Raw genomic sequence first — 21,513 nt, forward strand, 5'->3', positions numbered from 1 at the left:
GCTACAGCAGTGGCATTCAGCCTACCCCACCTCAAGCAGCCAGCGTTTTACAATGGGTTTGACTCCTGTGCATTGATGCCAACACAAATCAATGTAGTCATGGCAAGCATGCCGACAGCTATTCAAATAACTGAAATTATTATTTAAATATCTTTTTTTAATTTCACACATAAAACACATTTGGTTGATACTTGAGTGCTATCCAGGAGTTCTGATGTACAGGTGTCTACCGGCTATAATTCACCAGTACAGTAGTTTCAACACAGAGACTTCATAGCGATTTCCAAGCTCTTCTGTATATGGCATTCTGCACAGAGTTCTCAGTATCAATGAACTAAATGCAGAGCCAGACACGTGTGCAGTGAGTTACGTGCCTGTGTCAGCCACTTTGGACTGAGCTACGCAGCTGCCTGAAACAGGACACAACATTTATCAAGGAGCTGGTTTTTCATGAAGGAAAATAAAACTGTTAAAAAGCTAGGGATGTCAATGGTACACTACTAGTGTTGTCAAGTTTTAATGATTTATTGTATCCATTTATCAAAACCTGTGTCATAATCAGGGATCCTAGTTTTCCGCAAATAAAAAAAAAAAAAAGAAATTCTCCAATAAAAAAAATAAAATCTGCATTATTCCGCAAATAATAAAAGGGCTAAAAATGAGTTTTCCCTGCCACATTATAAGACACACAAACAGTACGATTGGGTAACAGTTAACACAGGAAGTATTTATTGTTCTTGTTACACTTGTTGTGTCTCTGTTGTATTTTAGTTTATAACTTTAATTATTATTGAACTGTAACCTTGTATTACAGTGCAACATTTGTAAGTCGCTTTGGATAAATGCGTCTGCTAAATAAATGAATAAAATAGAAATGGTTACACTTTCAAATTCTAAGCAAGTTACAAGCTTACCAGCGCCATTAATCAATAAAACAAACACACTTTTATTTTATAATTATTTTTTTTTTTACTTCATATATTATAAATAGTTCCGTTATAAAAAAAAAACAAAAAAAAAAAAAAACTCATCAGTTCAACTCATCCGGACAGCTATTGTTCAAATAGAGCTGCCTCATTCCTGCTGCAATCGGTCTGTGTTTGTGTTTGCTGAAAAAATCTCGAACTACCAGTTGATCCACTTTGTACAATTGTAAAATCTGAAACAGTTTCACGCTGTTCTTTGGCAGTTGTAAGACGCTGAAATTATCCAAACACAGTGGTCCGTTTCAGTATTTTCGATGGCCCTGCTGTTTCAGCCTCATCTTGTTTACGTTTCCTTGCATTAAATTTATGTTTAGCGCTCCCCATGTGTTCTACAATGGTGTGCCTACGAGTGTAATCTACAGCCTTGCTGCATGAAGTACAAAACAGCACATTACCATCAACGTGAAATTCGTCCTTGCCAAACTCGTTGACCCGATCTTTAGGGGTGATTCTTATTGTTTTCGGCATCTTTGAACAGCTCTGGACACTGACTGCAGTAAACTGAAGCCCCATTCAGCACTGAACTTGAATACCGGAAGCAGTTTTATTAGACAGGTATGTTTACATAAATTTAAAGCAAAGTTGCCTGTGTTAATGTTTATATATGGCACGTGTGTTGATTATCAAACAAACAAAAAAAGCCTTGCATGTTTTTTGACCCTCCAAGTATAAAACTAAATAATCTCCAAAAACGTAGAAAATCTGCGTTTTTCCGTGTTATTCCGCAGGAAATGGATTCCTAGGATCCCTGGTCATGACATAGAGAGGGTCAAGACGAAAACTCCTTTTATTCCAGTGGGGGCTATTTTTATGAACGAAAAATAAACCACCAGGCACATTCTTTATTAAGGGTTAGCAACTAAATATATTAGGTTTATCTTAGTATATCTAAATTTAGCATTATTGAATGTTTGCAAGTATGGATAACACAGGAATGGAAATAAGACTCCTTTTGCATAGCATATTCACCCATTACAGCTTTTACTACAAGCTTGATTAGCCACAGAGCACAGGTAGCAAGCTCAGGTGTGTCTGATTAGACTCATAGTAAAAACAGTTGATGAAATCTCCAGGATGCTGCTCATGCCTCACCGAGGTGGTTCTGAAGCTCCTTGGTCTGGCCGTCCTCGCTGGGAGCGATCAGGTCCCACATGAAGCTCTTGATCTTGTCGTCGCCTCGGTAGTGCACCAGGCAGTAGGAGAGCAGCGCCCGGCAGATGACTTCCACGTCGTGCTCATTCAGCTGCCTCTTGAAGCGGCTGTGCTGCAGGATGTCTCTCCAGCGGCCCCACCTGCCCCACAGACACACACACACATCCAGCCGGTGAGACTGTGTGCTTTCAACAATAACACCACCCGATGCACGGGACATGTACATCCCACAGAGATAGAAACTGACTTACATACAGTAGATGTATGTAAAAAATATAAGACGCGATGCGAGCGTAAATAATTACAGATTGTTATGCTCAATATAAAGAATGCCCTAACCTAGTTATCAATTGGATAAGTTGTTCTCTACATATAACCACATACAGTCGCTAACATCCCCAGCAGGGATAATAATGTGTGTAACAGAACAAACCGTCATCCCTCGTGGCTTTGGAAGTTACACCTTCACTGTTCATTCAAAAGCTTCACTGGCTGCTAACCAGTTCTGCTGCAGAACGATAGTACAAAAGCCTTCATAAATCACGCCCCAAGCTAATTGTCCGATATCTGAATACATATCCTCAATGCAAGTGCTAGGGTCATGAGGCAGCAGCTTTCTGGCTCTAGCAGTAGCTAGTGATTACCTTAGGTGACCTCACACCTCAGTCCACAGGCAACCTGGCTTGTTTCTCGTATTTAGTATTTATTTTGTTTTTTCCTTTTCAAGCTTGAAGGGCATCGCACACCGGCTACGGTTCTTTACGCAGAATTTAACTACCATTTCTATTAATGTAACAGATATGTGCAGTTCTTAACACACCGTGCACACCAGGAAAGAAAGAGAGTGATGCCTTGCTTTTGGTTCGATTAGATTTGTAAAAATGTATCTGAAGTGCAATGGCCTTGAGGGGCCTCAATTTGCTCAGAAAAAAAAAAAGAAAACCGAACAAAACCCAACCCCCTCCACATGCCGTGGTAACCGCAGAGAAGGTGACTCGCTGCCTGCTTCTGCTCCCAATCCAGAGACAGCTGTGGAGCCTGCAGCAACTGTCAGGCTTTTCAACGCTACACTGTCCCCAAGGAGAACGGCTCCTCTGTTGTGTGACAGCAAGATCAGAAAGAACAAAAAACAACCTTGCAGTCTCTGAGCAGTTCACAGCAAAGCAGCAGAGACAGCTTCCAGAATCTTACAGTCGCTTCCCCATTCTCCAGCAGGAGGTCAAGGACTTCTCTGCAAAAGTTAGATCAACTTCATTGCAGATGCTGTGTTTCACTACGGGTGGGCAATAAGCCAGACAGCGATGCCTGGGCTCTTATCAAGCAAATTAGGTTTGATGGTCCTCAGTGGACAGCGGTTTGCACCTCAAATGCCACACACAGTTTAGCACGATTTGCACACAATAGCTCCAAAGCGCCCCACTCTGCCTGCACCCCGATGACACACGGCACCCCCCTCTGCCCTGCACCCCCTATGATGTACGCTCACCCATAAACCAGCAGGTTCTTCTCGACCCGGAAGCACTCGGTCCTGCCGTAGCCGCTGAGGCGGTCGTGCGGCCGGCGCAGTTTGGGCTTGTCGTCACCCTCGCTCTCCCCCTCCGATAACTCTGCCAGTTCCTCCTTCGTGGCGCTGAAGGGCCGGGTCTGCTTCCTCACTCTCGGGGTGTCGATCACCAGGCTGTTCTGCAAACGGCAAAGGAGCAAAGATGCCGATTTAACGAGCCGGTTCACTGGTTAACGTGAGCAGGGACACCATTGCTGGTGTTGCTCAATTCCTGGCTCTCCCAGCAGGGGACCACTATTGGGCATACATTCTATTAAGGGAAGGCCTTAAATCGAAATGCAAGCTCATTTCAAGAGAGGTTGATGGGGAGGAGATCTTTTGTATGCTAACTGGGCAAGGGTATCTGCTGTCTTATGTTCCATATTTGTTTAGTGTTGATATATGATTTGACTAGAATGGAGGACAGCATGCTCATAATTATGCAGCAGATTTCCTTAAGAGTTTTGCTAGCAGAATTGTGAGTAAAAAAAAAAAATCAAAAAAACTTACAACCCCCCCCCCCAAAAAAAACATGAAATTTGAAATGAGTGAATTTACCTTATACAGAAAAAACTATAACAATTCATTGTAAACATGGCCTTGCAGTATATCAACCAAATGAGTAAATTATATAATGGTGAGATATGGAGGAAGCGCTTCGTTTAACATCTTCTCAACGCAGGGTCCGGTTCAGTTCAAACTCAGGAGCCCGAGACTACACCCGAGTACCACCTGAGAATATGACCACTTCTACAAATAAATACGGTTCACCATGAAAATACCCCAGCCAGCACACTTGCAAAATTTTCTACAGATGTCTTCTCATAGGTTATTACTGGGGCATTATTGGGGTAGTACATAACTATCTTCATCATCAGTGCCGTTCCTTGAACCCACTGTCTTCTGTCTGTTTCCATTGAAGACACACACAAAGAATTTCTATACACAAAAAGTTCCAATGCCCTACTTACTCTGTCATTGAGGGCATCCATATCAATCTCTGCTTTCTTAGCCCACTTGTCCCAGAAGTTTGGATCATCCAGAGAGATATCTGTCCTGTTCCCTGATGCCACGAAACTGGCCTGAAACAACATTGAATCAATTTAGGAGGAGTGGCGTAAGACTGTGGTTCAGAAAAAACACATTACAGTAAACCTCCCAGCAAACCAAATGGACTGACAAATGCATTCAAATGGAATTTAAAATGTGCCTTTGTTAGCGTTCTTTTGATTTCCAGTTAAATCCAAGACCACCGACTTCAGCCACTTTGTCTATCTGAAGAGCATGAGTATATATTATGCAAACACCTAATAGACTAATATGGTTTTTAAAAGACTTGCAGGTTTATTAAGAATTGTAGCTGAAATTTAGATCAACAAATTGGAATACTAAACATGCTTAGTTTTTGCAAGTCCCAGGTTAAAATGCATCTTTGCAACTTGTGCGCAAGTTTAGAATGCAAACAGAACATATATAAAAAAGAAAGAAAGAGCAATTTACTTTTGCAAAAGTGGAGCCCCTCCCCTCCGACTCTATGGTGATGGTTTTGGTTCGCCGCTGCAGGATCTGGTCGATGTCTTCCTCGCAGAATTTGGACCCTTCGTCCTCCTCGTCCATGATGGCCCCGTAGGCCCCTCTCCGCAGCAAGTTCTCAATCTCCTTCTTGGAGAGCTGCTGCATTTGCTGGAAGACATAAATACAACAGGATGTCATTAGCACACACACACACACACACACACACACACACACACACACACACACACATACATACATACGTACACACAGACACACACACACACTCCACCACTACAGGCAGCAGCACTATGACAAAGCAGGTCTCTGAAACCCACACCAACAGCATGCAGAACAGCATATACCCTGAAAGAGCCAGAGAAACAATTTGTCATTGTAATTTCTAGAGTTTCTTTTAGTATTTCTAGGACACCGTGCACACACTTACCCCCCCAGTGCTGTTGTCTCTCCCACTCATGCTCTGCAACACAGCCTTGTCCAAGCCCAGCTTCAGGCTGGCTCTGTCGAACATCTCCCTCTCGTAGGAGTTGCGGGTGATCAGCCTGTACACCTTCACCGCCTTGTCCTGACCAATCCTGTGGCAGCGCGCTTGAGCCTGCAGCAAGACAGGGAGAGACTTGCATCCACTCATCCTAAACCTCAAGACAAAGTGATCTGGAGACAGGTATACATATACATGTCTATATCGATTGCGATATGGATATGATGTTTAGCGGGATCTATCATTTCCATGGCAATATTTCAGGGAGTGTACAAACCATCCAAATAAAAATAAATAGTGTTGGTCTGTTTTTAAAACGACCAATACGTTTTTCTCAAACCAAACATGTATGTTAAAGCAACAATTTATTTTAAAAAGAACCAATATAACATGTACAACTGTCTCTGCATTTTGTATTGAAATGGTTGCTATTGATTCTTGATTAAAATAAATTAATAATTCAATAAATAAAAGCGAGGGCTAGGCAATACGTTTTTTGGAACGGTAGAGATTATGATGAGATACTCTGAACAAATCACAAATCCGAACAGGATCAGGAGACAACTGGTTCGGATTAGGAAAGTCGACTGTAATTCGACAGACCTGGGCAGCTCCACAGTTGTACAGTATAAACCCCCAAGGTGCTCTCACCTGCAGGTCGTTCTGGGGGTTCCAGTCCGAGTCGAAGATGATGCAGGTATCGGCTGCAGTCAGGTTGATCCCCAGCCCGCCAGCCCTGGTGCATAGCAGGAACACAAAGCGGTCCGAGTCGGGCTTGCTGAAGCGATCGATAGCTGCCTGCCTCAGGTTCCCCCGCACTCTGCCGTCGATCCGCTCGTACAGGTACCTGCAGAACAGCAGCAGCAGCACAATACCGCTTCAGCAGCAGCACAATACCGCTTCAGCAGCAGCACAATACCGCTTCAGCAGCAGCACAATACCGCTTCAGCAGCAGCACAATACCGCTTCAGCAGCAGCACAGTACAGCTTCAGCAGCAGCCGTCAGCAACGGCTTGATTTAAACGTCCAGTTAAACAGTGGCATGCAGTGTACTTGGAAGAACCATCTCTGCCTTATTAGCATTAAAAACTCAACTGACCTTAGGCACTCTGATACTCTTCTGCAGCCTCTAGCTAGCCCTTAAAAAGCTCACCACTGTAAATGTGCATGGTAATGTTCCACCTTTCCCATGCTTTTTCCCATGTTTATACTATGCATTTACCGTGTTTCTTAATGTGCTTTACCATACCTCTCTGTGGTTTGCAATGCATACCTATGCTTTACCATGCTTTATTACACTTTGCTCTGCTTTTGCTATGGTAATCTCAATCAGGGATCGCTTGGATTCTGCGGAGAGCAGCCAGACGGCTCTTTACCTCCTCTGGATGAGGTAGTCCTCCAGGATGTCCAGGCAGCGCACCATCTGGGAGAAGATGAGCACCTTGTGACCCCCAGCCTTCATCTTGGGAAGCAGCTTGTCGATGAGGACCAGCTTCCCTGCGGACTGGATCATCGCCTGCAGGTGGAAGTTCAGGGAAGCCGGGCTGTACGTCTCGCGGAAATCTTCCAGGATTTTCTCCTCCGCCCCTGCGGGTCACAGAATAGTGCAAAAGCATTTCAATTGGAGATCTTAACAAATATAGTAATGATAATACATTTGAATTATACAGTGTTTGAAAAAGAGTGTCTTGGTTTAATGTAATGTTAAAGCATTGCTAAAGACCTTGCCCTTCTCATGTTGCACTACAAACCCCGGATAGAAAGCTCGGCTACGGCTGCAGGCTCATAATGACCCCTAAGTGATTATAAATTAGTCTTCAGATTCCCTTAAACATGCATCTTGTTAGAGTGTAACTGTGAGTCAGCTGTGTATTTATTTGATGTCGATGCTCTGCAATCCCAGCCCCTCCCCGGGTTGTGTGTGAAACTAACTGACTCAGCACAGAGTGATTGACGGCAACGCAGGGCACAGCTTCTCCATCGACAGGGATCTGCATCTCGATAATTCAATTGCAGGCTTTAGCCATCTGACCTGTTTCTGTGTCAGCGACACAGATATGAAACCGTGCCCTGAAAGGCTCGTCAGTCAGCACCGGGAATGCTGTGCCTCTTAGTGCTGAACACTGGAGCATCACTGGTGTATGATGCACCCACAATCACAGTACAATTAATGTGTTGTTATGTGATTAAAATAGAGAAGTACAGTAGCCGATCAATATACAGCTATGGACAAAAGTTTTGAATCACCTCAAATGTTAGGATTGAGACTGTGTGGTCCAAAGATTAAAGAAAAGGGCTTGTAACCAGGAGATCCCCAATTCAAATCCCGGCTCACTCACTGACTCACTGTGTGACCTTGAGCAAGTCACTTAACCTCCTTGTGCTCCGTCTTTCGGGTGAGAAGTTGTTGCAAGTGACTCTGCAGCTGATGCATAGCTCATACACCCTAGTTTCTGTAAGTCGCCTTGGATAAAGGTGTCTGCTAAACTAATAATAAAATAATAAATCCTTAAAAATATATATATATATATATATATATATATATATATATATATATATATATATATATATATATATATATATATATATATATATATATATATATATATATATATATATATGAACATAATTTAGACATTTTATTTAATATCATGGAATCAAAGAAAACTACAAAATGATATCGCAAAAAGTCGACCGGAAGCCATAATAGTGGTACGATATTTCATGTTAGATTTCAAAATGTCACATTTTTTAATTTTTGTCTGTTTTTTGTTAAAAGTATATGGAAAACTACAAAGCGGTATGTTAACATTATTCAGCAGGTTTCATTCGACTTTAAGAAGCAAAATTAGTTAATGCTATAGGGTGATGCTAAGGCAAGATTATTTATTACAAATATCCGCTGTGCAATAGCAGCTGTAATGTAATGTTTAGCATTGCTATTTCAGGATGTGCTTCAGGCCCTCTGCTGGGGCTAGATGCATCTTAAGACCTTCAGTAAAATTTCCGCTTAGTTCTCTCTCGAGCGTTCCTTGAGTTAAAGGGTGCTGCAGAAAGCAGCTCAACACTTTGAAGTCAATACTTTCGTTTAACCCCTTAAGTACAGAACGAATCGAGCGGTTGTTGCTCAAGTGGTTTCTTCTTTAAATACATTTGAGAGTGACTCAGGTATCACAAAGGAGGAAACTGACAATGTGGATGACCAGATCCAACCTCAGTAAATTCTAAACCTTGTTTCATTCACCTCATTGTGAAAATAAGAAAGCTAGCATCATTTTATTTGTGGGACTCATGTGTCCCTTGTACCTAAAAGGGTTAAGGGAAAACAGATCCTTAACCCTTTGCGGTCCATTGTCGGACTGGGTCCGACATTGCAATTATTCCTCTCAGGTCCTTTGTCGGACTGGGTCCGACATCATTATAGCAACGCAAAAAACGTGTTTCTAGTTGTTTTTTTCTCCGGAAAAAGCCGAGAAAACCATTCAATTGCCGAGTGGGAGCGACAGGAGCCGAAACAAGTCGAAAAAAAAAAAAAAAAAAAAGGCGTATCACATGAATAGTCATATATGGCCCTGGTATCAGATAACGGGACGGTCATAGTAAACAAGCTGGCTGAGTGCGTCAGAGACTATCATGGACATTTGCAGAGCTTTTTTCAGATGTTATAGTAATAAAATAATGACTTTGATCGCAATATTGAGGAGTTTGGTGATAAAACGAGTGATCCGGAGATGATTGATCGGTATGTACGACTATTATTTTTATTATTATTTATTTCTTACATAGATGAAAGCGATAGCGAAAGAAAGGGTGTGGCGGGGCTGGAGAAGCCTAGTGAGTGCTTTGTTGATATGCAGGGCCATTTAAACCTGTTTGACTGTGGAAAAAAATACATTTTAAACAGCACGTCTAAAATTAACTGCGCGTGTGAAAATAAATTGGACCTGACGCGCCTGACGCGCACTTAATAAATGGACTGCAAAGGGTTAAGCGTTATATGTAAACTGAATAATTAAGGTGTTTCACGCAGCCGCCCCCCGGCACTCCCAGTTTGAGCTGCCGTGCTCTGTGCTGAAGCCGGTACCTTTGATGAGGTAGGGGTGGTTGCAGCACTTCCTGAGCTCCATCATGGTGTTCACCAGGTTTGGGACGTTGGCCTGGCCCACGCCTTTCGACAAGAATGAGAAGTTCTTCTCCAGGATGGCTCGGTAGTACTTCTTCTGGATGTTGGTGAGCTCCACCTCGATGATGGTCTCCTGCTTGGGAGCCAGCTTCTTTTCCACATCCTCCTTCAGTCGCCGCAGCATCATGGGCTTCAGGATGGCCTGGAGCTTCTGGACCTGCGGACGGGAGAAGCACGATGAGAGACAAAAGAAAAGCAAGCTCTTAGAAAGCAATTCCAACACTTGGCAGTAATTAAGACAGCAAGTCCCAGAAGGCACCAACACCAAGGTGCCTGGAGCTTTGTGATAAATATATGCAACAGCAGAGGAGGACTGAAGAGGCATGGAGATGTCCTCACAAAACACAGACATGAATGCATGCCAGGGGTGGAAATAAGACCACAGGCAGTTTGATCCACTCCTGGTTTTACAAATCTCTGTACACATGCAAAAATGACAACTTCGGAGAGCTGTTCTCAGATCAAGGAGAAGTCTCCAGGCAGCAGATCTGAATCTGCACAGTGTCTCCAGGCTGTGTACGGGATGTTCTGTGCTGGCCAGGGTCCCGTTTGCACTCTGCAGCGTGGGAATCCTGCCACCTCTCTGACTGAGTTCAAACAAACAACCAGACAAAAATATACAGCGTTCTCACAGCAATATCATTCATGACATTATGAGGCTCTCTACATCTCCCAGTCAACACTAAACACAAACAAAATAAAATAATCCTGCATTGCCGAGATGCTTCACTTAATTAGTAGACAAAAGTAATAACCGTACATTGAGAGTTAAAAAGCACGAACGAGCAACAACGATTAAACAAAGCGCACTACGCATTTACAACTGCTGCATGAAACGCTTCCGATGTATCAGGCAAAAACCATTCATCATGTGGAGAACCTTTCAAAATCGTAAGGATTACAAAGTGCGTTAATGCAGGTATAATACACTGATAAAAAGATTCCGGTTCAATCAATAAGGGGTTCTCTAGAAGCATTTAGTAATATAACTGTAACATTCACACAATATCAGGCAGACTGACAGCCTCCACATACTGACTTTTAATAAGCAGATCTCTAAAGTGTGAAGTCTCTGCTGTATCCCCAGCTGCGATTAGTTACAGCAACAATACCTGGGTTACTTATATAGCAAATGTGAAGCACACTGGAAGCAACTCCCTGACTTGAGGCATTTTATACATTTATCAACTTAAAAATCGTTCTGCAAACAAACAAAACAATGATGCCGCTTGGTACCAGGCTCTCCCTTTTTACCACAAATGAATTGTGAGCCAACAGCAATAAATCCTATTAAAGTAATCTTCACTGTGATCTTCTTACAAGATACACAAACATTTGGCTCTGCCAGTGTGCAGCTGCATGCTGGGATGTGTTAAATGCAGTCCCGTGTCTTGCAGGAGCATTCTCCAGTATTCTGCTCAGTGAACAAGGGAAGCATGGTATAGAAGAGAGAGAGACTGTCTAACCATCCAGCTAACAGCAGATTCCTGCAGTACCTGTTCCTCGGTCTTGAGGTCTCCGAATTCCTGCATGAAGGTGGATTCGGAGGGGAAGTGGGATGGCTCGAGGAAGTGCAGCAAGCTGAAAAGCTCCTCCACTGTGTTCTGCAGCGGGGTTCCTGTAAGCAGCACCTTGTGCTCCTGGATCAGGGCAGGGGAGGGGAGGGGGAGGAATGGTACAATGTGTGAAGATGTGGCTTTCATCCATAACCATTAAAACACTCAGTTTAGAAAAACTAAAAGAAATGTAACAAGATAAATGACAGCAAACGTTTCATCTAGAAGTGATGTGTGTGCTGGTAAACTTCTAGAAAATGTTCTTATCTTCATTTTCCCTCAAGTATGTGACCTGCTGTAACGAGTACCATTCACACCTCTGCAAGGTTAATGTCTAATTCGGGCAAAATCAACATGCGCTCATCCTCTTCAGCATGAAGAGACCCTTCACACTACCACCCAGTGATATAAGAACAGGAAACTAAACTTATTTCCACATTGAAGACGGGGGAGAAAAACTACACTGTACAGAATCTCTCTCTAAGTTCTTGGGACACATTTCCTTTGCTCTATCAAATACATTTTGATATCTTTGACATCGCAGTCCCACAGGACAATTTGCCAGTGACTTAAACACACATTGTTAAAGCCTCCTCATACCAGATTCATGAGCTTGAACCCCTCCAGTAATTTGCAGTTCTTGTTCTTCAGCCTGTGAGCCTCGTCGATGATCACACAGCGCCACTCGATGGCGTTCAGCTCCGGGGAGCCTCCGAGGATCATCTCGAACGTGGTGATGATGGCCTGGAACTTGTACGCTCCACGAACCACGCGGCCCTGGAGATGAAAACAGAGACGGGAGTGAACCAAAGATCTGGATTCTCACCCTGAGCTACACCTAAACCCCACTACTTAATAAGAGATGCTGAAAACAAATACTAAATCAATTATTATTATTATTATTATTACTACTACAACAACTGCTGGTGATGCACAGTAATCATCTCCATGGCTATTTGAGCTGAACTGGGTTGTCCTTATACTCAAGCTGTGCAATGAAGTCTGTCTGCTCCTGCCCAACAATCGAGTAGGAGGCAGGCTTTGTCTTTAAGCTTAACTCCCGTCTCCTATGCACTCCTAATACCAGCAAACAACTCGCCATGCTGTCTAGGAGCACGGTCCTATTTGGAATAGCAATGGATTTGGAGGGATCCCTACAGGCTATCATGCAAGGTCCGTGCCGACACGGCAAATGTTTTTGCTTTGTTTTGCACTGTAAACATTTCCCGCAGACTCTGTTAAAAAGCTCTCCCAGTTTGTCACTCGGTACTCGGTACAAGGCTGGTACCTGGGAATCCCTGCAGTACATCTCGTACTGCTGCAGCATCTGCCGGCTGATCATGCTGCCGTGGTAGACGATAACGTTGAGGTGGGTCCAGGTCCTGAACTCCCGCTCCCAGTTTGCGATGGTGGAGAGGGGGGCGATGATCAGGAAGGGCCCCCGGATTCCCGTCAGGTAGATTTCTTCAAGGAATGTGATGGACTGGATGGTCTTGCCGAGGCCCATTTCGTCAGCAAGAATACAGTTCCGTCTTTGTAGGGGGGGGGGGGATAAAAATACAAATAAAAATAAATAGCTTTCCCCCTTTATCTGCCCTCATGTTCTTACAATATAAGCGCAGATTCACAGTCCGCTACCAGGACACCAGTCTCATCTACACTTGTCATTAAGTGATTACATACAATGATAGAGTGGCACACTGTTGCAGGAGGGACTTTACAGACAGACAAGATCATTTCCAGTGTGCCAGATCCAGGGTTGTGATTAATTCCCTTTTTTAAATTCCAATTCCTTTTTAAGATCAATTCCCAATTTCAATTCCCATTCCGTTTTAATCAATTCCAATTCTAAGTCCTTGGAATTGGAGTTGATTTTAAAAAGGATTTGGAAATGGAATTGAAGAGAGGGAATTGACCCCAGCTCTGGCTGGATTTGGGACTAACACCCACCTATTGTACCAGTTGAAGAGAAGCCAGTTCACTCCTTCAAGCTGGTAGTCCCTGAGCTGGTTTCCATTTTGATACTCCCTGGATTCCTCTTTTTTCTTCCACATGTTGGCTGGAGGTCGCTCCTGTGTACAAAGCATTAACACAGAGACATCAACATCCAAAAAATATACAGCATAACTCATCGACAAACATAGCGATAATTAGGTATTCAACACAAGCACAAACAAACAAAATGACACTGCTTGGGAAGATGACACACAACTTTAGGGGCTTCATATTCTTAGATTTTTTTACTTATTTATTTATTTTAAACACAAAGCAGTACAGCAACATATTGGAAACAACAGAAGTTAAAACAGATGACGTTAATTACTCAAATTAGTATTATTTTTTAATTAATTTAATTTCAGCAGGACCACACAGGCTGAAACTTATAAAATACAGCTGGGTTTGTCTGTGTAATCATAGAAAACACAGACAAGCACAGCTGGCTTTGTAAAGAGAGAACAGAATGTGGAGAGAGGAGTCCTACCCTCCTTCGAGGGTCTGCTCTGGCTGCCTGCAGTAGTTCAAACTCCTCGATTTTAGACTGGTCAACGTCTTCCTTCAGCTCCCAAGTGCTGTCTTCATAAGGCAGCGAGCTCCACTTCACCAGGTAATAAATCAAAGGCTGCACAAAACACAACGTTTGAACAATAAATAAATACAATTAAACTTTTATCATCGCCACCAAAATGCTGCAGATGTATTATTTTACGGCAAGAGAACTTAAGAGGGAAACATTTGTTCAATACCAACTTCACAGTGAATCAGGAGAATACACAAGGTAGGTCACTCACTGAAACACTGGCTTTCAGTTCATTTATACACGTGCTTTTTCACAAAGTACAGTATGAGTGTGCATATAAATGAATTACATGGAGGTCCGAGTCCAAAACAGCAGCACAGCCCTTTCAACACGTACCTTCTTTCAGGCACAATAAAGCATGAAATCCATGAGAGCCCTGCAGGAGAACCTGACCTTTTAAAAGAATACAAAATAGAATATCTGCAGGACGTGGAGACTGTGCTGTCCACAGCTCTGCAATAATTAGTGAACAGGATCTGTCACAATGGGTCTCCAGGTTCCTCAGTGAGAAATTAAATGACTTAAACCCTGTACAATAACACTGATTTATGGCTTTGCATTACCTTTTTAAGCTTTTTCACCCAGTGCTGGGTTACTTACCAAGAAGCAGGGGTTGACCATCCTGAGCGGACACATTTGATATCAAATGCCCCAATCCTAGCATGCACAAAAAGACGGGCGGTAAAGTCCTTACCTCACCCGTGTCCTTGTCCTCACAGTAGGAGACGTCTAGCACTCTATCTACCTCGACATAGTCTGGGTTGAACGGATCCTCCTCCATCTACAATGGAAAGGAAAGACAATGAGCTGCGGTGTGGAGGATGTGGCTGATTAATGGGAACACACAGCTCTGCTACATGGCTTACATCAGCAAAGAAGTGGGCCCTTTGTGCTTGTTTAATCTTGAATCGTTTAATCTTCAGATGAATCCTCTTGTCCTTTAAGAGCTGTTGTTCTGTGGCCCATTCACAATGCAAATAGGAGCTGGAATACAGCAAGACAAACAGGAAGAGCAATAATAAGAATACATACAGAGGGAAAGCTATGCTAAAAGAAAAAAAGACAGAGCCGCCAAATCTCACAAAGCCACGCCCAGAATGTCTTGCCACTAATCTATATTCTGCAGATTAAATAATTTTGTTCCACTCTATGAAATAGACCATCTCATCAACACATTTTCAATAAAAATAAACCAACAAACAGAATTCTTACTAGTTTTTGTATTTTACATAAAACTCTTCAACTTCAGCCATCACTCCTGGTGTGACCTGAAATAGAACAGTGTGATTATTGTAAACACCGTTCACTGTAAAAAACAAGCACTCAGTCAAAAGATATACAGCAGTGCTCTCAATACTACATATAGACCAGCACACTCTCAATCCATCAATCCACACGCAGAACTAAAATGCATTCAACAGGACGCAGGGGTGGGTAATCACACCAGGGCCCAAGTCTGAACCAAGCGGACACACAGGTCTCGCTGCTACGCTAAATTATTAAAAAGGTACAGTCGTTTGATTTTGTTTCTTTCATGCATTCATTCTATGTGCTTCTCACCTCTTTTTTCACTCTCCTCGAAGACATGATTTTATCAACGACCGCTGCATCTTCTTCACTCGGGTTCTCCTAAAGAACAGGGAACGATCACTTTAGAAATGAAACCACTTATAAACACAGTTGAAGTAGCAATCAAACACACTCCCCCGATGCACACCATTGGAGCCTTCCCCCTCTCCAGCAGTCCCTTTCAATTGGGAGCCCATCTGAAGATCTGCCTCCATTGGGAACATCTCTTTGCTCGGTTCCTTTCAGGCACAGAGGTATTCCACAGCACTGTACCGAAATAAACCAGATGATGTCTTCCCCCAAGAATAGCACATGTCCCTGCTGCATGGACCATTTGCATTTCTAAATACTGCATGGCCAGCTTTGCAAAGCCGGCGAGTCTCAGTGCCCAGAAGGGAAGGTGATGTTTCTCACCACGAACAGTTGCAGAGCGTGCTCCTTGCGGGGTGCAGTGCCGGCCCTCTTCACTTTCACCGTCACTTTCTTCTCTTCGTCTGATATCTTGCACTCTCCCTCTTCTACGTATTTTTTTCTTTTCACTTGCCGATTAGATCTTCTCTTCTGCGCATCAAAGGAATGATCACAGTTTTACTAGGGCAAGTACTGTACCAAAAAGCATGCCATTGCTGGATGTACTACAGCATGTCAAGAGGACAGAATATACGTATCTAAGCGCTCCCTCACCGAGTCATCGTCCTTCGAGGAGCGCCGTGGCGTCGGCTCGCTGTCGGACTCTTCATCCGAGGACTCGCTCTTCCTCTTCTTCTTACCAAATTTGATAACAATTTTTCTGTAGAAAGAGAAATAAGTAATTTAATAAAATTAATAATAAAAAAAAGAATCAAGTTTGATGCATTGATTATGCCGAATTAAACGTGAGATATTTACTGAAAGAATGCACACCATCCTTTGCAGTGTCTACTGTAACTCTGCAGTTTTTCATGATCAGCATATGTATCTGATAAAGGACAGGTTTAACACAATGCACAGGTTCCAAAGTAAAAGCTGTAAAATCTGAGGGCCCTCTCTGTAGTGACCCTCTCTGCTCAATCCCCTGATTCAGCACCGCCCCACCTCTCATTACAATCACTCGTCTTGAACAACTTCCACACGGCCAGTGTGTGTCTGCTTGAAGCAGGCACCATGGTTTACATGTCTGGACTGTGCAAGCTCTCAATGATATCACTAAAACTACAAGAGCCTGAATATCAACCAGCCCGCACTGCTGAGCAATGCAGAAGGTGGGAGAAGAGACATGCATGCTATATATATATATATATATATATATTTCTTAATTCGATAATTCATGGTTAGGTCATGTTGACAGTAAATAGTTTACTATATGTCATTGTATAAGGACCCTTCAGTGATTCACTGTTCTGATGTGCAAGTCAAATAGAAACTGTAACAAGAAAGCACTGTACAGTCAATAAATGCAAAAAAAGAAAAAAAAAAAAAAAGATTTAAAATACAATCTTAAGCCTTTTATATAACACACTGTTTTCTAAACTTCTTATGAGATAGTCTAGGTGCACGGTGCATCTACAGTACTGTAGCACACAGAACAAATTATGAATAATGAGTATAAACCACACACCCTGAACAGCGTATGCTCTGCTAACAGTGATTTCTAACTGGTCTATCCACTGAAAGTTGACTCACATAGCAAATCGCAGCTGGCTCTGTGCTGAGCAATACTGAGTAAGAAACCAAAGCTGCTCCTGCACCTTGAAACAGTGAGACAGGCTGACACCTGACAGGGTTTCACTTGAAAATTACTTTGCTACTCGTCTAGTAAGGCTCCCACTGGAGGTCTGGGAGCTGGCTTGCATTCTCGTGAACGCTGTGCCAACAAGCAGGGAGGTCCTGATCTCACAGCGCTCAGCTCTCTCTCTCTCTCAGTTACAGGAACTCCAATCTTGTTTGAAAAGCACTTCCCAAGCCCTGGTCTCTGATCTGTATGCTGGGATATCCCAGCCTGCACACTAGAGAGCTTCCTGCTGTAACGCTTCCCCTGGTAAGCAGACGCAAGTTCAGCCTGCCCTCCCCAATGAACTCCACACTACAGTACAGAATACACCTCTGTTATACTGACTGTACTGACCTACAATTGAGCACTTGCCAGAAACATTCCTGCAATTCAAGTACTGAAGTCCTGAACAGCCACACCTTGAGATCAGTGAATGCTGAACTTTTGGTAGTTCCTAGAAACCTAAAAATCAGGATGAGGCAAGGGCCTTTGTTTTTGTTATGGTCCCTGCCTTTGGAGCTCCTACCCAAGGAATACCCGGAATGCTGGCACAGTCTAATCTTTCAAAATGATATTTAAAAACCTATATTTGTTCGAGTTGGCTTATTTTGGGGCTTTATTTTTTGTTGTTTTTATTGTAATGAAGAGTTCTGCAGAATATAAAAGGACAACTGTTTTGCAATGTATTTCATGATATGCCAGCATACAGACCTTGTAGCCTTTATTAAGCAGCTGATGTGATAGGTTTGCAATCTGACACACGAGGCAGCTGTGGAGTGTGAGCCTGTGTGTGAGCAGCGAGCTCCGGTACTGAGAGTGCTGACATCACTGCTTTCTATCCAGGGTGCCTCTCTGTGGAGTGTGAGCCTGTGCGTGAGCAGCGAGCTCCGGTACTGAGAGTGCTGACATCACCGCTTTCTATCCAGGGTGCCTCTCTGTGGAGTGTGAGCCTGTGCGTGAGCAGCGAGCTCCGGTACTGAGAGTGCTGACATCACTGCTTTCTATCCAGGGTGCCTCTCTGTGGAGTGTGAGCCTGTGCGTGAGCAGCAAGCTCCGGTACTGAGAGTGCTGACATCACTGCTTTCTATCCAGGGTGTCTCTCTTTATTGGAGCCGGATTGAACCAGTCAGACTCCTGGCAGCGAGCCAACTAAGCGCTCCTCATTATTTTTAAAAATCCACGTCATTGTAAATCTCTCCCTCGACTCATGACGCCGTCTCATTTCAAACAGGCCACACTGGAATCACATCTCGTTATTCTCTGGGCACATGCCGTTCTTGTTGTAGTTTTCATTCTCTGCAGTGAAGAGGATGAAAATATATACACACACACACACACACACACACACACACACACACATTTGTATTCCTATATTTGTGGGGACTTCTCATTGACTCTCACTATATTTTTATTTACTATTTCTAACTCCAGTCCGACAAAACTCCACACAGGTTGAAAGCTGACAACAAAATATTGTGCTTTTTTTTTTTTTTTTTTTCTTAAGGCATATTTAGTTCTTAAAAAAAGTGTTTTACAAAGTGGGGATGTCCCCACCCCACTCCACACACCCCTTGGCTTACTGTGTACAATGCCACACCACCACAAATGACAAATTCAAAATCATAAATGTACCACTGACAATAATTGAATCCATTTCTTCAAGAAGCACTATGAACAGGTATAGTTTAGTATACCTTCCTCAGGCAGTAGTCGCACATACTGAGAACTGCAAGTCTACAGCAGAATTATCCATGGTTGTAAATAAACAGAAGTGGTGCCCTTCACTCGCAACCCCCCCCCCCCCCCCCCCACAAAAATCACACAAAAATGTCAAAAATGATCGTTTTGACTCAACATCCAGATTGTAATTGAACTGGTTCATGCATGCTTCCACTGAGCTTCATATCTGCAACCTTGTCTTTTGTCAAAGTGGAATTACAGTGCAAAGGAGACTTGCAAGAGCACACTAATACAACAGAGCACTTAACCGAGGAGCCTTCATATCAGGCCAGGGCGATTTATCCAGACAAGCTGCAAACACTAAATAAAAATGAATTCTGCAGACATAATGCATTATAAAAAGGGACGTAGCACTGCATTAAATGAAGTATGTACAGTTGGGACACATTGAATATGTAAATAAATGAATATTCAACACGGGGACCCCAGTCGGCACTGTGCCTCGTTCCTGTACGTTGATCCTTACTTGTGCAGGGAGCTCGTTGAGTTCACGGGTCTCAGTACTGTTGGCTTGGGGGTCATCGTACCGGCACCGCTCACCGACAGGCTGCGGCAGTGGGGGAGCTTGCTGCTGTTGCTGCTGCTGCTGTCCCTCTTTGAGTAGGGGGAGCTAAAAGACAGAGGTGGGGGGTTAATACCCTTTATATAAATAATAAAAAAAAAAAAAAAAAAAATTAAAAGAAAGGTGTTCTCTTGCTACCCACTGTTCTGGAAACTTTTTTCACACCCCCTTCCGATCACAAATCCGATCACAAATCCGATCATATGCATACAATACATCTATGTTCACCTACTTAAATATGTTTTTTACATTTGTTTTAAAAAATACAGAACAAGCAAAAATACAGATAATTCAATACATGCTAGCAAAAATATGTAAAAAAAATATGTAGAGTACAAGAGGGCTGGATTCTTTTTCCCATGTATGATGAGTTCACTTGAAAGGGTGCATCACAGTCTATACTGTCACCATGCTACACTGAAACATTACAATGAAAACCACACAAGGCTTATACCAGGAACCGAGGTTCAACATGAACCTCTGCTGATACCCTGTGCACTGGAGTCTGAGAGTTCACAATATATCATCTAGAACAAGAAGGAGCTCTGCTGATACCCTGTGCAGATGTGATATCCTCTTGCTTAAGAATGCGGGTTATAGTCTAAATACTGGAGATCAAGGAGAAGATCACATTTCAGCTGTATCAATGTATTGCAAGGACACCACAATGCATATAGCTTCTGCAATTAATGGCTGGTCATCACTCACAGAAAATATTGCCTAATATAAAACCTAATATCTACCGTACAGATACGTGTTTCTTTCTGCCAAAGAACAGAGCATATCTTACCCTCTCCTCTAAAAATGGAACATAAAGCATGCATACAGGAGAAGAGAGAGAGAGAGAGAGAGAAAGAGAAACACACAGAGAGAGAGAGAGAGAGAGAGAGAGAGAGAGAGAGAGAGAGAGAAACACAGAAAGAGAGGGAGGGAGGGTACAGTAATAAATCTAGAGAAAAGGTTAATACCTCTGCAGAAGAGCAAATGCAGCAAACATAAATATTTCAGGAATAAACCTGAGCTACATATTTATTTTCTTCCATTTAATATAAAGCTGCAGCAATTTTAACTCCTGCACCTTCAATTCTCTTGACAACGTAAGCCAATCTGCAGTCATTCACTCATCGCCAGGCTTGCAATGAAATAATCCCTTCTTGAGAATGTTGAAGCCACGGCTACATTAATGCTATAATATTAGACAAAACACAGAGGCTGTTAAGAGGTTTATTATGAATCATATTTAACTGACGTGAGCCATAACAGGAACACACACACACACACACACACACACACACACACACACACACACACACACACACGCACCACATTAGTTCCCCAGTAACTATCGAACAAAATTATGTGGCAGTAGGAATTTAGGCTGGTTTCACACCCCAATTATCACTAATCTTGGACTAACAAATGTCAATCTAAGTCTTGTGCTAATCGGGGTCTGCGAAACCAGCCAAAATAATCTTACAGTCCAGCTCAGATTCTGTAGCTGGGGCATATAGTAATACGATTTAAAATAAATGTTCATTTCATTCACACTGGCCCCTGTGCTGTCGGGGACACCCTCTTCTGAGGACAGGAACGGGTATTTCACAGCCAATCTACGACACTAAGCTTCCAATTCCACCTACTGTATGGCCTTGCTATTGCAGGACAGTGCTCCCTCCACATTTCACTATTCCATACTGCAATTCACAAATGTGCTCAGCTCACAGTTAGGCCATGTTGTCAGTAAAGTCCTGTATTTTCCTGTACAAGGGTCCTTCAGCATTTTTTCCCCCAATATTACACTGCAGGACAGCTGTACACCTCTTTCCTTTCCTTTCATCTAATGAAATCTCACACCCTCTGACTGTTTAGCCAGAACGCAT

At 42.9% G+C, this 21,513-nt stretch overlaps 1 protein-coding gene across 13 annotated transcripts in view; it reads right to left on the reverse strand.

Moving 5' to 3' along the window:
- The window catches only part of LOC117424501 (chromodomain-helicase-DNA-binding protein 9), a 67,243-nt gene that overhangs the window by 16,023 nt on the left and 29,707 nt on the right, over positions 1 to 21,513 (reverse strand). For all 13 annotated transcript variants that reach the window (XM_058992880.1, XM_058992879.1, XM_058992882.1 and 10 more), the window contains 20 exons: positions 19,538 to 19,681; positions 16,266 to 16,371; positions 15,996 to 16,142; positions 15,573 to 15,641; positions 15,225 to 15,280; positions 14,879 to 14,996; positions 14,707 to 14,793; positions 13,917 to 14,054; positions 13,385 to 13,506; positions 12,723 to 12,966; positions 12,035 to 12,211; positions 11,375 to 11,518; positions 9,780 to 10,035; positions 7,072 to 7,282; positions 6,347 to 6,542; positions 5,642 to 5,809; positions 5,182 to 5,364; positions 4,653 to 4,763; positions 3,625 to 3,821; positions 2,079 to 2,278 (listed from right to left, as the gene is read on the reverse strand). In XM_058992880.1, the coding sequence (XP_058848863.1) occupies positions 2,079 to 2,278; positions 3,625 to 3,821; positions 4,653 to 4,763; positions 5,182 to 5,364; positions 5,642 to 5,809; positions 6,347 to 6,542; positions 7,072 to 7,282; positions 9,780 to 10,035; positions 11,375 to 11,518; positions 12,035 to 12,211; positions 12,723 to 12,966; positions 13,385 to 13,506; positions 13,917 to 14,054; positions 14,707 to 14,793; positions 14,879 to 14,996; positions 15,225 to 15,280; positions 15,573 to 15,641; positions 15,996 to 16,142; positions 16,266 to 16,371; positions 19,538 to 19,681 (3,074 nt within the window). The remainder of the gene's footprint in view (positions 1 to 2,078; positions 2,279 to 3,624; positions 3,822 to 4,652; positions 4,764 to 5,181; positions 5,365 to 5,641; positions 5,810 to 6,346; positions 6,543 to 7,071; positions 7,283 to 9,779; positions 10,036 to 11,374; positions 11,519 to 12,034; positions 12,212 to 12,722; positions 12,967 to 13,384; positions 13,507 to 13,916; positions 14,055 to 14,706; positions 14,794 to 14,878; positions 14,997 to 15,224; positions 15,281 to 15,572; positions 15,642 to 15,995; positions 16,143 to 16,265; positions 16,372 to 19,537; positions 19,682 to 21,513) is intronic.

Source organism: Acipenser ruthenus, chromosome 19 (assembly GCF_902713425.1).
Source record: "Acipenser ruthenus chromosome 19, fAciRut3.2 maternal haplotype, whole genome shotgun sequence".
Classification (NCBI taxonomy): Eukaryota; Metazoa; Chordata; class Actinopteri; order Acipenseriformes; family Acipenseridae; genus Acipenser; species Acipenser ruthenus.